General features: G+C 35.2%; 1 protein-coding gene across 2 annotated transcripts in view; it reads left to right on the forward strand.

Moving 5' to 3' along the window:
* Positions 1–8,110, forward strand: part of GNAI1 (G protein subunit alpha i1) — a 32,326-nt gene extending 24,216 nt beyond the window's left edge. The window contains exons 4-9 of one of the 2 annotated variants that reach the window (XM_066550932.1): positions 135–292; positions 1,779–1,907; positions 4,905–5,034; positions 6,249–6,402; positions 7,299–7,513; positions 7,615–8,110. In XM_066550932.1, the coding sequence (XP_066407029.1) occupies positions 135–292; positions 1,779–1,907; positions 4,905–5,034; positions 6,249–6,402; positions 7,299–7,489 (762 nt within the window). In that variant the 3' untranslated portion in view covers positions 7,490–7,513; positions 7,615–8,110. Of the gene's footprint in view, positions 1–134; positions 293–1,778; positions 1,908–4,904; positions 5,035–6,248; positions 6,403–7,298 lie in introns of both variants that reach the window. The other variant, XM_066550931.1, reaches the window with a different exon arrangement.
* Positions 8,111–12,248: the final 4,138 nt, after the last annotated feature.

Consider the following 12,248-nt stretch of genomic DNA (forward strand, 5'->3'; position numbering starts at 1 on the left):
CCACTTTTTTTTGTTTGATTACATTTGCATTTACCAGGTTAAGTAATGCATTTGCTGGATCTAGTTCTTAGGTGATAATACTTCAGTTGTATTTCTCAATATTTCTCTCTTCACCCTGTGTTTCCATCCTAAAGGATGATGCTCGTCAGCTCTTTGTGTTGGCTGGAGCAGCAGAAGAAGGATTTATGACTTCAGAGCTTGCAGGAGTTATCAAGAGACTCTGGAAAGACACCGGGGTTCAAGCCTGTTTCAACAGATCTCGAGAATACCAGCTCAACGACTCTGCTGCCTAGTAAGTACTGTGTGACAGACAAGATTCTCTTTGCCTTCTAGCTAGTAGCTAAAGCAGTATGAGGTGTCATGTTTTGACAAATTCTGCTCCCACGTAGATGCAAACCACAGAAGTATCTGGACAAAGACAGTGTCTGCTTGGGTCAAAATGCTGCAGCAAAGCTTTGAGGTTAGAAAGGAAAAGGCATAGTGTAATTATGAGCTTGTCATGTTCTGACCACATGTTTCACTCCCTTAAAGATGGTAAAGATTGATTTAAGATGCTTTAATAGGTTTTCTATTAAAAAGCACGACTAAAGTACCTTTTTAGTATCTGAGTGTGTCCAAAAAACTGTGATTACATGATCTGTATCTCTATTACCAAGGATACTACCTTTTTTCATAATAAAGTTTTTCCTATTTGAACACTGCTATGTTTTCATTGTTAATTAATGGTGTCTATTGGAAATATGTTGAGCCAAGTAGCAATTAAAATGTACCTTTTATGCCAGGGCACTTAAGTAAGAAAATAAAACATTTAGGAATTAGGAAGGCAAAAAATAAGGTGGCATGGGAGTAAGGAATGGTAAGTCAGTAAAGGAAAAGAGTCCACTGAAGGAAATGTAAGATGGTAGGGTGGCAGTAGCAGTGATAGTGCCATTTTTAATGATTCTGAAGTATTTTGTAGTACTTGAAGCTGCTTCTCAGTTGTATAACTTTTTTCCATATGAACACTTAATTTGGAGATTCACATACTCTCCTGTCCTGTCTGTGGTCTGTTTTGTTGTGTTAGACAACTGTGACTCAAGTTTCATAAGAAAACTATTCTTCTGGCCATATAAATGTATCTGTAAAATTGTTAACATCTTGTTACACAGAAAATAGAACACAATGCCTTCCCTGTTTACTATGGGAAAAGCACAAGTAAGAGCTGTATAGTTTTTTGGAAACACTGGACTTGGCCTGCATTGCAAGGAGTTTGGCAATGAAAACATACTAATTCTAAAAAATACATGCAATTAGGAATTCTCAATAGAAAGTTAATTGTCATGTATTAGGCACTTTCTCAGACACATTAATTCTGGCCAAAACACTGAGTTACTCTCTTCATATCTGTTATCAAGTAGAGTGATTTTGGGCTTTGTTTATGGTTCAAAGTAATCTGCAGTTCAGTAGGTTGCAAAGATGAAGATGTTCTCATTAATGCCAATAACATGTATGTTTATGGAACCATGTTTGCATTTAGGAATTTCTAAAGAAGAATTCTTTGTAATGGAATAAATTGCTTAAGTTTCCTTTCATCTAGGATGAAATCTCATTGTGTCTCAAAAGCTTATTTTGAAAAAACTTGGAAATTTGAGTAGAATACTGCATCTTGTGTCTCAGAGAAAACTTTTATAAAATTCAAGCACAGTGTAATGAATGGACTTAAAACTTATGTAATTCTTTGTAATTCTTTTGTTGCTGTTTTATGAATAACTGAAAGCAGTGTTTATTTTTATCTTTAGTTACTTGAATGACTTGGACAGGATAGCACAAACCAGCTACATTCCAACTCAACAGGATGTTCTCAGGACTAGAGTGAAAACTACAGGAATAGTGGAAACTCACTTTACTTTCAAGGATCTTCATTTTAAGTATGTAAATCATGCTGCATGGTTATCTGTCCATCAGAGTTCCTGTAAAATTATGGAATATGGAATTCAATGGTGTAATTTAACAAAATTGTCTAACCACAAGCTTGATTATTACCCCCCCCCCCCTTTTTATGGAAAAAAACCCAACAACTTATGCTTGACTCAATTTTCTGAAGAGAGTTGTTGGAGCTCCAATAAATGTTTTTGTTATATTGAAAATGCTTTTTAAGGATACTTTTGATATAAATTAAATCTCAGAACAAAATACTGCATTTTCTGCCATGTTAAATAGCTGTTCTATTGGATTCTTGTTTTAAATTCTGTTGGAGAACTGGAAGCTTATAAGAGTTTGCTGGTGTTGTATGAAAGAGTAATTCCATTTTCCCAAAGAGGTGAATTCAAATATGTCCTATACTCTAAGGTAGTATTTTAGACATAAAAGAATGTCACTTACATTTTCTGTGGTGTGAGATTTAGAAAATAATGATAATATTCTGAGCATTTTATGTCTAAAGACACAGAATCAAAGAATGGTTTGGGTTGGAAGGGACCTTAAAGATTGTCTAGTTCTAACCTTGCTGCAGTGGGCAGGGATACCTTGCACTAGACTGGGTTGCTCAAAGCTTCATCCAGCCTGGCCTTGGACACTTCCAGGGATGGGGCATCCGTAGCTGCTCTGGACAGCTTGTTCCAGTTCCTCACCACCCTCACAATAAAGGATTTCCTCCTAATACCTTATCTAAACTTGCTCTCTTTCACTTTGAACTCATTCACCCTTGTCCTCTCACAAGATGCTCTTGAAAAAAGTTTGCCCTGACTCAGGTGCAGCATTCAAGGTGAAAACACAAGATAGTGTTAACCATCAGTGCACTCTACCTCCTAGTGATGAGGAAGAATGAGAAGAAAACTCAGTCAAACACACTTTAAGTATGGATTTAGGTTCTGCAGAAATTGTTCAGCATGTCTGTATTATATATTTGTTTAGTATCTTTATAGAAAATATTTTTTTTTCATGGAAATGCCTGGCAAATACCGAAATGTGGATACTTCAGGACTGTGAAAAATCTTTTGTTTCCTTGTTTTAGGGTTTAAGAATACAAAATTTGTATAAATCCACAAAAGAATAGCTGATAAATGGTAATGAATTTCTTGCAAACCTAAGAAGAGTAGTCCTTAGCCAAGCCTGAAGAGAGAACTTTAGTATTCTCAGGAACTCTCCATCTTCTCACTTACTTTCAAATGTTTCTTGTTCCCTCCTGAAGATGGGTCTAGTCTTTACAGATTATTGGGACTGTTACAAGGACCATATGGTTACACTGCTGTAAAATGTGTCTTTGAGCCAGGCCTGTGGAATTGTTTAACTGTAATGTTGTACATTCAAACATCTGTACCTGTGCCTTAGGCAATAGGCTTAATGAGTTATTAGGAGAGCCTGCAGTACACTCTTACATAACCTTGAAATGAACTTTTAAGATCATCCAAACACATGAAAGGCTTGATTATACTAAGACAAGGGTACATAAGTATGACTAGCTGCACAGAATCAATTTTTTTCCCTTTCTTTCCTGTTCTGCTCTGTGTGTTTAGATTCCTTCAGGTTGGGCCTCAATTCAGCCTTCTCCATAAAGCAATTAACATAGCTTTGATTATTGATTCAATCTGAATTGCAAATAGCAAGTCATCTTCATCCTGTTTCTATAGCCTAGTCCAAAAGTTGAGTCTGATTATTTACTAGTTTTGTGTTCAAAGAACACTTTTTTTGTAGAAGTGTTAATTCTTATGGAAAATCAGGTCTCAGTATAAAGTTACAAAACATAGCGTTAGAATTGACAGAAGTAATTACTGAAATTTAAGGGATTAATTATTAAGATACAGTACAAAGTACAGCATTAAGTACAAAATATATTCTCTGGGTACAGCCATTGCTAATTACTTGAGAACTGAGTAGTAGGTGGCTGGCTCACATTTGTATAGAGTGATATCCAAAGACCTCCCTTCAAAGATTTTTCTGAAGGTAAGGAGCACCTCTAAGGAATCCTTTTTTTCAGCAGGAATTATCTTTCCAGTGTTCTTGACATGGCATTATTTCAATGTAGAAGCTTAAAATGGCAGTGAGAATTGTCGCTTCTGCAGTAGTTTTTCCAAGTATAAGACCTTGTTAGAGGTTACAGTGTTTCTGACAGTTTTCCATGAAAAAGCAAAGGGTCTTTTTTTTCTTCTAATTTGTTTCCTTCTCCACTTACTTTTACTGTGGGTTTTTTTTCCTATTAAAACCTAGCAACTTGGAACACTTGAAGATATCTAAAAATAACAACTGTAATTGAATCCCTTCAAGTGCAATTTACAGTGTTTCTGTAGTGCACTAACATTAAATCAGTCAGGGTTCTTACCTGCCCTGTACTTGCAACCTTACAACTCATGGAAAACAGGAAAGGAGGCTAATAAAAAACACAAGTCAGCTTCAGTAAGTGTCATATGTGAGACTTAATTGCATTTCAAAAAATGCATTTATTGTTGGGAAAATGAGAGATTTTTTACTATATAATGCTTATTTTGTCTTCTAAGATAATCTCTTAAAAATATTTCATATCACATGGCCAATTGAAGAACAGATTTAAGTTGTAATTTGACTTAGAAGAGAGAGGAGCTGAAACTCACCAGGACATTGTTGATCATATCTTTTATTATGATAGACTTTTTAGTAAAGCTAACTGTATATTTTATTTTATACAGATTAAAATTAACTTTGTTAATGAAATATAATATTATAAATAGTTAATTTTGTTTGTCTTTCATCTCATACTTTCTCATGTTCTCTAAAATGTATAGGAAGACTTTCAAAGCTTAAAATTGAGGTGTAAACTGAGAAAATACAGAGTTTTTTGCCTTCTTTTTAAGATGTTGTTCTCAGACTTACACAGCTGATAGTTTGAGATTTTTAGCTTCAGAAAGCTAAAAATTCCAAAGTTCATTCTCCTTTTTGCTTCTGTTTTGCAGAATGTTTGATGTTGGAGGCCAAAGATCAGAGCGGAAGAAGTGGATTCATTGTTTTGAGGGTGTTACAGCAATTATTTTTTGTGTGGCACTGAGTGATTATGACTTGGTCTTGGCTGAAGACGAGGAAATGGCAAGTACCATAATGCTGAAGAAGGGAATAGTTGTTGCACAGAAGCTAAGCTTTGAAGGAAGGCTATAAATGGGTCTTTTGCAGTATTACTGCTTTGTAAGATGTGTGGGGTTTGTGCAAAAGGTCTTGGTGAAATGGTGATGGAACCCAAAAGCATGAATTCTAAAGTATTTCCTCATATTCTCATAAGGAATACTAAAAGATAAGTATTCTTTCAGCCACACTTTTCATGTTTTAAAGGAACCATAAATTTATGAGGATGTATTGTCAGTATTATACATTTTAGTCTCTTTCTTGATGCCAGAAGTGCATAGTAAGAAATTTTTTTACTTACCTGTATCTGCTTTACCACATTTTGTTTTCATTTCATTCCTCAGTCTTCAGTTTTTGTTTCTTTCTAACTGTGTTTCTCCAATCTCTTGTCTTAGTTGCAGAAATCTTTCTCTTCTTTTTCCTTTCCAACACCCTCGGCTCCTTTCTCCTCTTTCAAGAGTTAACTCCTTCCGTGTCACTGTGCACAGGGTGCATTTTACTCTCTTGAGTGGTCTGAAGTGATGCTTACCTCTGTATGTGAATCATTAACAGACTCTTGTGCTCTTCCTTGTGTTCTGCAACTTTCTATAACATATAATTTGGGGAGGAAAGAGAAATAAGAAAACCTTTCAAGTCAAATATAGTGTCAAAGAAGGTCGTAGCTAGCATCCTGCTACTTAAATGACTGGAACTTGGCCAAAGTACTTACATGTTGGATAATTTTTCTACAGAGTTAAATATTATGGTAAGAGTTAAAATACCTGCTTACTTGATTCTCTAGCTTTGTAGAACTTTCTTCCTTATTCTGGAATATCAGCTAGGTGCAGAATTTATTTTCAATTTCCAGAAGATCTAATCAGTGTTAAGACAAATACAGGTAACTCAGCAATTCCTGTAAAATATCTGTACAGCAAAATGTCAAACACACAAAAAAATTATGAAATATTGAGAATTTAAACCTGGAAATGAGAAAAAAAGTAGTTGCTTAAACCCTGCTTGTGGAAGTGATCTTTGTGGTAGTCTTGGCTTCTCTGTATTTCCCTGCAGTAAAATATGATTTAGTTTGCTAAAAACTTAGTTTTGTAACTGGTTCATTTGTAAGCAGTCAAAAATATGTATCCTTATGTTACTACTGAAGTCTGATAAAATAGAAAGTGATGGCTTTTTTTTTTCACTTACAGAATCGGATGCATGAGAGCATGAAATTGTTTGACAGTATTTGCAACAATAAATGGTTCACAGACACTTCTATTATTCTGTTCCTGAACAAGAAAGATCTTTTTGAAGAAAAAATCAAAAGAAGTCCTCTCACTATTTGCTACCCTGAATATGCAGGTATTGGAGGGGTGTAGATGTCAAGGTTTTGGTTTTTGGTTTTTTTTTGTTGAATATACCTGATTTTCCATGCACAGATCATGAGGAGTTGCATAACTTCAGGTATCTAAAATATTTATATGACCTAAAATTTAGATGGGGGTTGTTTTGATGGGTTACAAATAAAACAGTGCTTAAGTCTTTTTAACCAGGTGAAATATGCTGGTCCACTGATAAACATTTACATGTTACTGCTGCAACTTTTCAGGCTCATTTATTTAGCCCGTTATTTCTAAGAAAATAACAAACTGCTTTTGTACTTTGATATAAGTAGGAATTCCTGAGATACATGAGAGGTTTTTGAACAGGGAGTGTACATACATTTTGACATTGTGGCTTATTCAGGAAATATACAGCAAAAGAGCATTAATTCATTTAACAGGTCTTAGCATTTTTATGTATCATTTTCATTGTAACTTCAGACAGAAAATAACATGTTGGAAGTAAAAAGCTTGGGAGAAATTTGTATGCCAAGTGTCTGTAACTGAGTGTGGGAAAACCCCAAAGCTTTTAAACGCATAAAAATTTAAAGGGAGTAACTTAAATGAAGGAAATAAAATGTCCTAAACTAGGAAAGTGATGGTTCATTAATGACTTGTTCCTCTGGCACTGGAGTAAATTGAAAGACTATTCCTGCACCTGGAACTGAATTGAGTGCTAAGTTTTTACTATTACAAATGCATCCAAAAGGTCTCCTTCCAAGGTTTTATTAATGGTATCTTAAAGCAATGGCTGTAGAATTTCTCCTCTTCAGGTTTAGGTTAACTGTTTCCAAAGAACCCCCCTTCCTTCAAAGATAGTGCATCTTGTTCTTCCTCTGTTGGAAATCTGCTTACTGAGCAATTTTCTTCTTCTAGGGTCAAACACCTATGAAGAAGCAGCTGCTTACATTCAGTGTCAGTTTGAAGATCTGAACAAGAGGAAAGACACAAAAGAAATCTACACTCACTTCACGTGTGCCACAGACACAAAAAATGTGCAGTTTGTTTTTGATGCTGTAACTGATGTCATTATTAAAAATAACCTTAAGGACTGTGGCCTCTTCTGAGAACAGACAAAAGGTTGTTAAATGGTAAATTACATGCCTGAAAACAGGACTTAAACATTTGGAATATGCCCACGCTGTGTAAAACCTGCATAGATATACTTAATTCTCTTTTATTTTATTTTTAGGTTTGGAGATAGACTTCGCACAATTCTAATCTGATTCTTTTCAAGGTGAAAGAAGTACAAAATGCATTGTGCTCAATGATAGATCAGTACTGTACTTGCCTGTTTTAACAGCTTTATTTATGTTTGTCTTGTAAATTTAAGTAATTAGTTAACACTGAGATGTCAGTTGATTGTATGTAAACTTACAGTTGTAGTAATGTATTTGTATAAACGTTGAACGGAATATTTTAGTAACTTGTTGTCCTCTAAAACATTCCTCTAAAATTTCCATGTTTTATGAAGATACTCTTAGAGGAGACAGACACTTTTTGCCTTTGGATTATTTAAACATCTTGTAAAATTAAATTTTCTTTTCATCTTAAGGGTGCATGCTGCCTTATTCTTTACTTTTGTTGGTAATACTGTATATGGCGTTAGCTTTTTTGATATTTAAACAGCCTCATACACCTTCTCAGACTTAAAGAAACATAACCAATAAACTTATTTTTTGCCTTAAGTATTGAAAAAAAATCTTTTTATAAATTTAGGATAAACACAAAGATTATTTTAAAATTCAAATGAAATTCATAGTGTATGAAATCCAGGCTTGCAGTCTTTGCAGTGGAAATATGGCAACACTGGGAAATTGTTCTTTAAGGGTCAGCTACCCCTGAAGCTAATGGAAATGCAAAAAGGAAGTTGTTAAAACTATTCATATCAATAAAAAAAATGATACTGTGCTCTTTACTCAGCGGATTAAATGGAAAAATTACCTTTGGGGTGTTTTAAATAGCACAGGCTGGAGTTCAGAGTAATGTTTTTTCTGCTTACTTTAAACATAAATTCATGTTCTCCTTAAATTTTTTGCTATTTTCTGGTAATAAAACTAGTTGGATAACTTTAAAACCATAGAAAGATTGTGTTCTCCCACAAGACATGGGGGCTTCACAGATTAAAGCAAATTCCTGTTGCATATAGCAAGAATCTTCAACGTTTTGGGTAGGGTGTTTTAGTGAGTTAGAAGTGCTGATTTTTAATTTCCTCTTTAATTATAGCCTCACAGTTTCTTATAAGTTAAAGATGATTTTCTTCTGGTTATGCTTTCATTATGTGATTTGCTGTCTTAGGTAGCTATCATCCATTGCCTTAGGGATAGTGCCAAAACTGATTTTTTTAATACAGTTTTTAAAAGGAATAAGCTTCTAAATGTAAATAAGTTGATGGTTGTCTTAAATGTATGTTGTCATCTAGAAAACACGAACATACCAAACCTGGAGATAAAATTTTCTATAATTGTTAAAATATTTCAGGCAGCTACAGTACACCGTAAGTTCTTTGAGAAGTAAATAAGTCTTGGAGCCTGTGGCTATTTTTCTATATTATCTTAGCATTTATGTTCTTAGAATGTTCAAAATATTGAAGTCATTGTTCTGTTGTTTAAATTTTGATTGTGTATGTGTTTAAGTTAGGCCTCTGCTTGAGTAAAACTTACCTGCCCTTCTCATTCTTTAATGCTTTCTTTGTTAGGTACAGAATTGCTAAATGCATTTTAAATGAAAGATTAGAAAGGAGATAAGTTATTGCTGGAGGTTGTTAAACATGTTGATACATTGAGCTCTTTCAGCAGTTATGGTAAGCAGTCTGTATATCCTGGGCTGCTTTTAAGTGTGCTTTATGGTTTTGGATATGATTTTAAATCTCACTGAACTACTTTGTGGAATTGTATTTACACCTACGTTCCAGCTGGTTTTTGTACTTAATGTAAAACAAAAATTGGGATTAATCAAATTAAATAAATCTAAATTTTGTGCCTTGCTTGAAAGAAATGTTTTTCATTAAATGTGCTGATGGAAATCTTTTTGCATCCATTCTGTGGAGGTAACTAGGTAGTAAAAATGAGAGGATAGAAAGTCAAGAGTAAATGAAAAACTTTGTGCTAGAAGCATTAGGTTTTTTAATTGATTAATTAGTACTTTTCTTAGCACCTTCACTTGGAGAATTTTTGGAATTTTGTAACTAGTGGTTTACGAAGCATCTGTACATTAACACAGAACAAAATTGTGAGCTAATTTGCCTTGCTAGTCCACAGATAATCTTTTTTTTTCTGACCTGATGCATAGCCAGCAGGGATGTTTCCTTGTAGAGGTGCTGCACTGGTAGATCAATCTTTGTCTAGAGATGAAGTTGTCAGCCTAGGCCTCTTCTCTAGGAAAAGCTCCAAGAAGATTTCCATGCAGTTGTGGTGTGAGCCACACTCTTAATTTTCACTGCAGCTGTAATAAGGCTCCATATCTCTGTTCCATCAGGAGCCTGCTTCCCTGTCAGAGCACTGCAGAAAATGGAGGAAATGCTGCAGGTACTCCACTGTCTAAGAGACAATCTTGGCCCTCAGCAGCCTGAGCTCTGTTCTCTTCCAGTTCCCCATTCCTCTGATTTCTTCATGCAGAGTGTGCAGGCAAACTACTTTCTGTAGCATGACACAAAGAAGCTCTCTCTATTACCTAAGAAATTCCTTCAGGATATTGTAAATGTACTATATGTAAAAAAAAAAATATCTTTTTACCTATAGTACATTTACAATATCCTTTGTGGAAACTTCTCCAGCCCCATGATCTTGTGCATGGCTGTGGTTGAAGTCTCTCAGTAAAATGCAGCTGTCATTAAGCATGTAGTTATTTTTAAGAGGCTTAACACTGTGGAAGAGTGGTTTGGAAAATTTGCTATTTGGCTTCATTATGCCACCTATGGAATCTGGAGGTTAATTTGATGTTAAATGTAGTAATCTCTCATTAACTAAAACAAGGTCGAGGATCACAGCATGGGAGCAATGTAGATTTTCTGGATTGCTGTTTCTGGTTCCATGTAGGCAATTAGCAGCTTCATGATTTAAAGTCTACATTAAACCTTAGGGAGCAAAAGAGATCCATCTCCAGCATGCTGAACAGCATGGTGGCTGGTGTGCATTCAGAACTGGGGAAAATTAAAGGATAATTGTCTGTTTCAAATCAAGCAAAAAGGAAACCCTGCCAAGATACTAGCTATCCTACTGTGTGAATGTGTCTTGAAGTTGTTATACTTCATATTAGTAGCTGAGATCCTGTGGGTCAAAGAGTAATTGCAGGGTTGTAAGCTTCAAAGCCTTGACTGTATTTCATTTTTAAAAAGGTATAGAAGGTGCAACAAGAGTCTTTAAGGACCTCATCCTTGAATAATTCATAGCCTGTGGAAGTGCACTCATGGTCCATGAATGTGGAACATGAGACTGGTAAAAGAGGAGCTTAATCAGGACTATAAGCAGTGCTTGTAGTTTTTGCAAAATTGTCAAGTTTTTAGACTCTGATGAACAGTAATATTGAAAATTCAGTTGCATAAGTGCAAGAAAACCATTCTGTGGTTTTGCCTCTGGAGCTCTTGCAAAGAAGCTGGCTTGACATAGAGGAAACTACGAACAGACTTTTACTTAGTTATATTTCCAAGTAATGAAAATATGCTGTACTTAAAAATGGCTGTTAAATTTCGTTTATCAAGCTTTTTGTCCTTGGTGTATTTAGAAGCGGTGCTTTTCAAAGTTGGTCATTCCAGACAAGATGCTTCTGGCTGGTTTGCTCTGCTTATGTCTTCTTTTTTGTGGTAGTGAGAAGACTTTGACTGTTACCTGACACAACAGAGATCAGGATTATTGAGCAGTTTATTGCAGGAGTAATTTATTTGATCTAAGGCATAGTTAGGCTTATTTTCAAAAGTCAATAAGGTGAGATCTATATAGGGCAGTGTAATACTATATCAGTTTTTTGGTATAGCATACCCCTTCTGGGTATTAGGACAGGAAAAATTGAGCCCACAGTGTAGAAGTACATGTCTGTAGAACTGTGTCAATTTTGAAAGGAATGTCAGAGCATCTGTTACAAAAGAAAGATTTATGCATGCAAGGATGTACTGATAAGAATGTGCCATCTGAAAATTGACTCTTTTTAATTGCAGTGGAACAAAAGGCATTTAAAACCAAATACATTGTCACTGGAAGCCACTGCAGCTTCACAGAACTAGCTGTTCCCAGCTACCTTAGTCTTCCTCCTTTTCTATCCTCCCACTAAGAGAAGTTTGGGGAGAGGTGGTGTCACTGTGCTTTCCCTCACGGGTTGTGCTATTTGTGTCGACATCTGAGGAATGGGTACCTTGAATCCTGCTACAGATATGCTGATCACTTTCTTTTGCAGATAAAGAATATGCAGATGCCTGATTTAGGATTATTATTAATATGGTAATGTAAGAATATGCAGATGGATTAGAAAATAAGTATATTTAAAACTACTTGTGTTTGTATGGAAAAGCATGAAGAAAAGTCTAGGAAACCAGGAACCTGAGCAGGTGAAGCTTTTTAGTTCTGTATTTTACAGTTCCACTGTGATCCACAGTCTGACCAGAAGTCTTCACGTCACACTAAGCACATCTCAAATACCTCTTGTCCTCCTGTCTACAGAATGCACTGTGAGACAGTACTGTACAAGTGACTGAGAAGGAAACACATTGCAAATAGAAGCATACTTCTAGGTTTTCTCCATTTGTCAAAAAAAGGAACAGTTTTCTAGACTAAATCAAATTAATAAACCATCTATTTTGTACATAGTTTCATAATAATTTGTCTCAGGAGCTAT

The sequence above is a fragment of the Molothrus aeneus genome, chromosome 5, assembly GCF_037042795.1.
Source record: "Molothrus aeneus isolate 106 chromosome 5, BPBGC_Maene_1.0, whole genome shotgun sequence".
NCBI lineage: Eukaryota > Metazoa > Chordata > Aves > Passeriformes > Icteridae > Molothrus > Molothrus aeneus.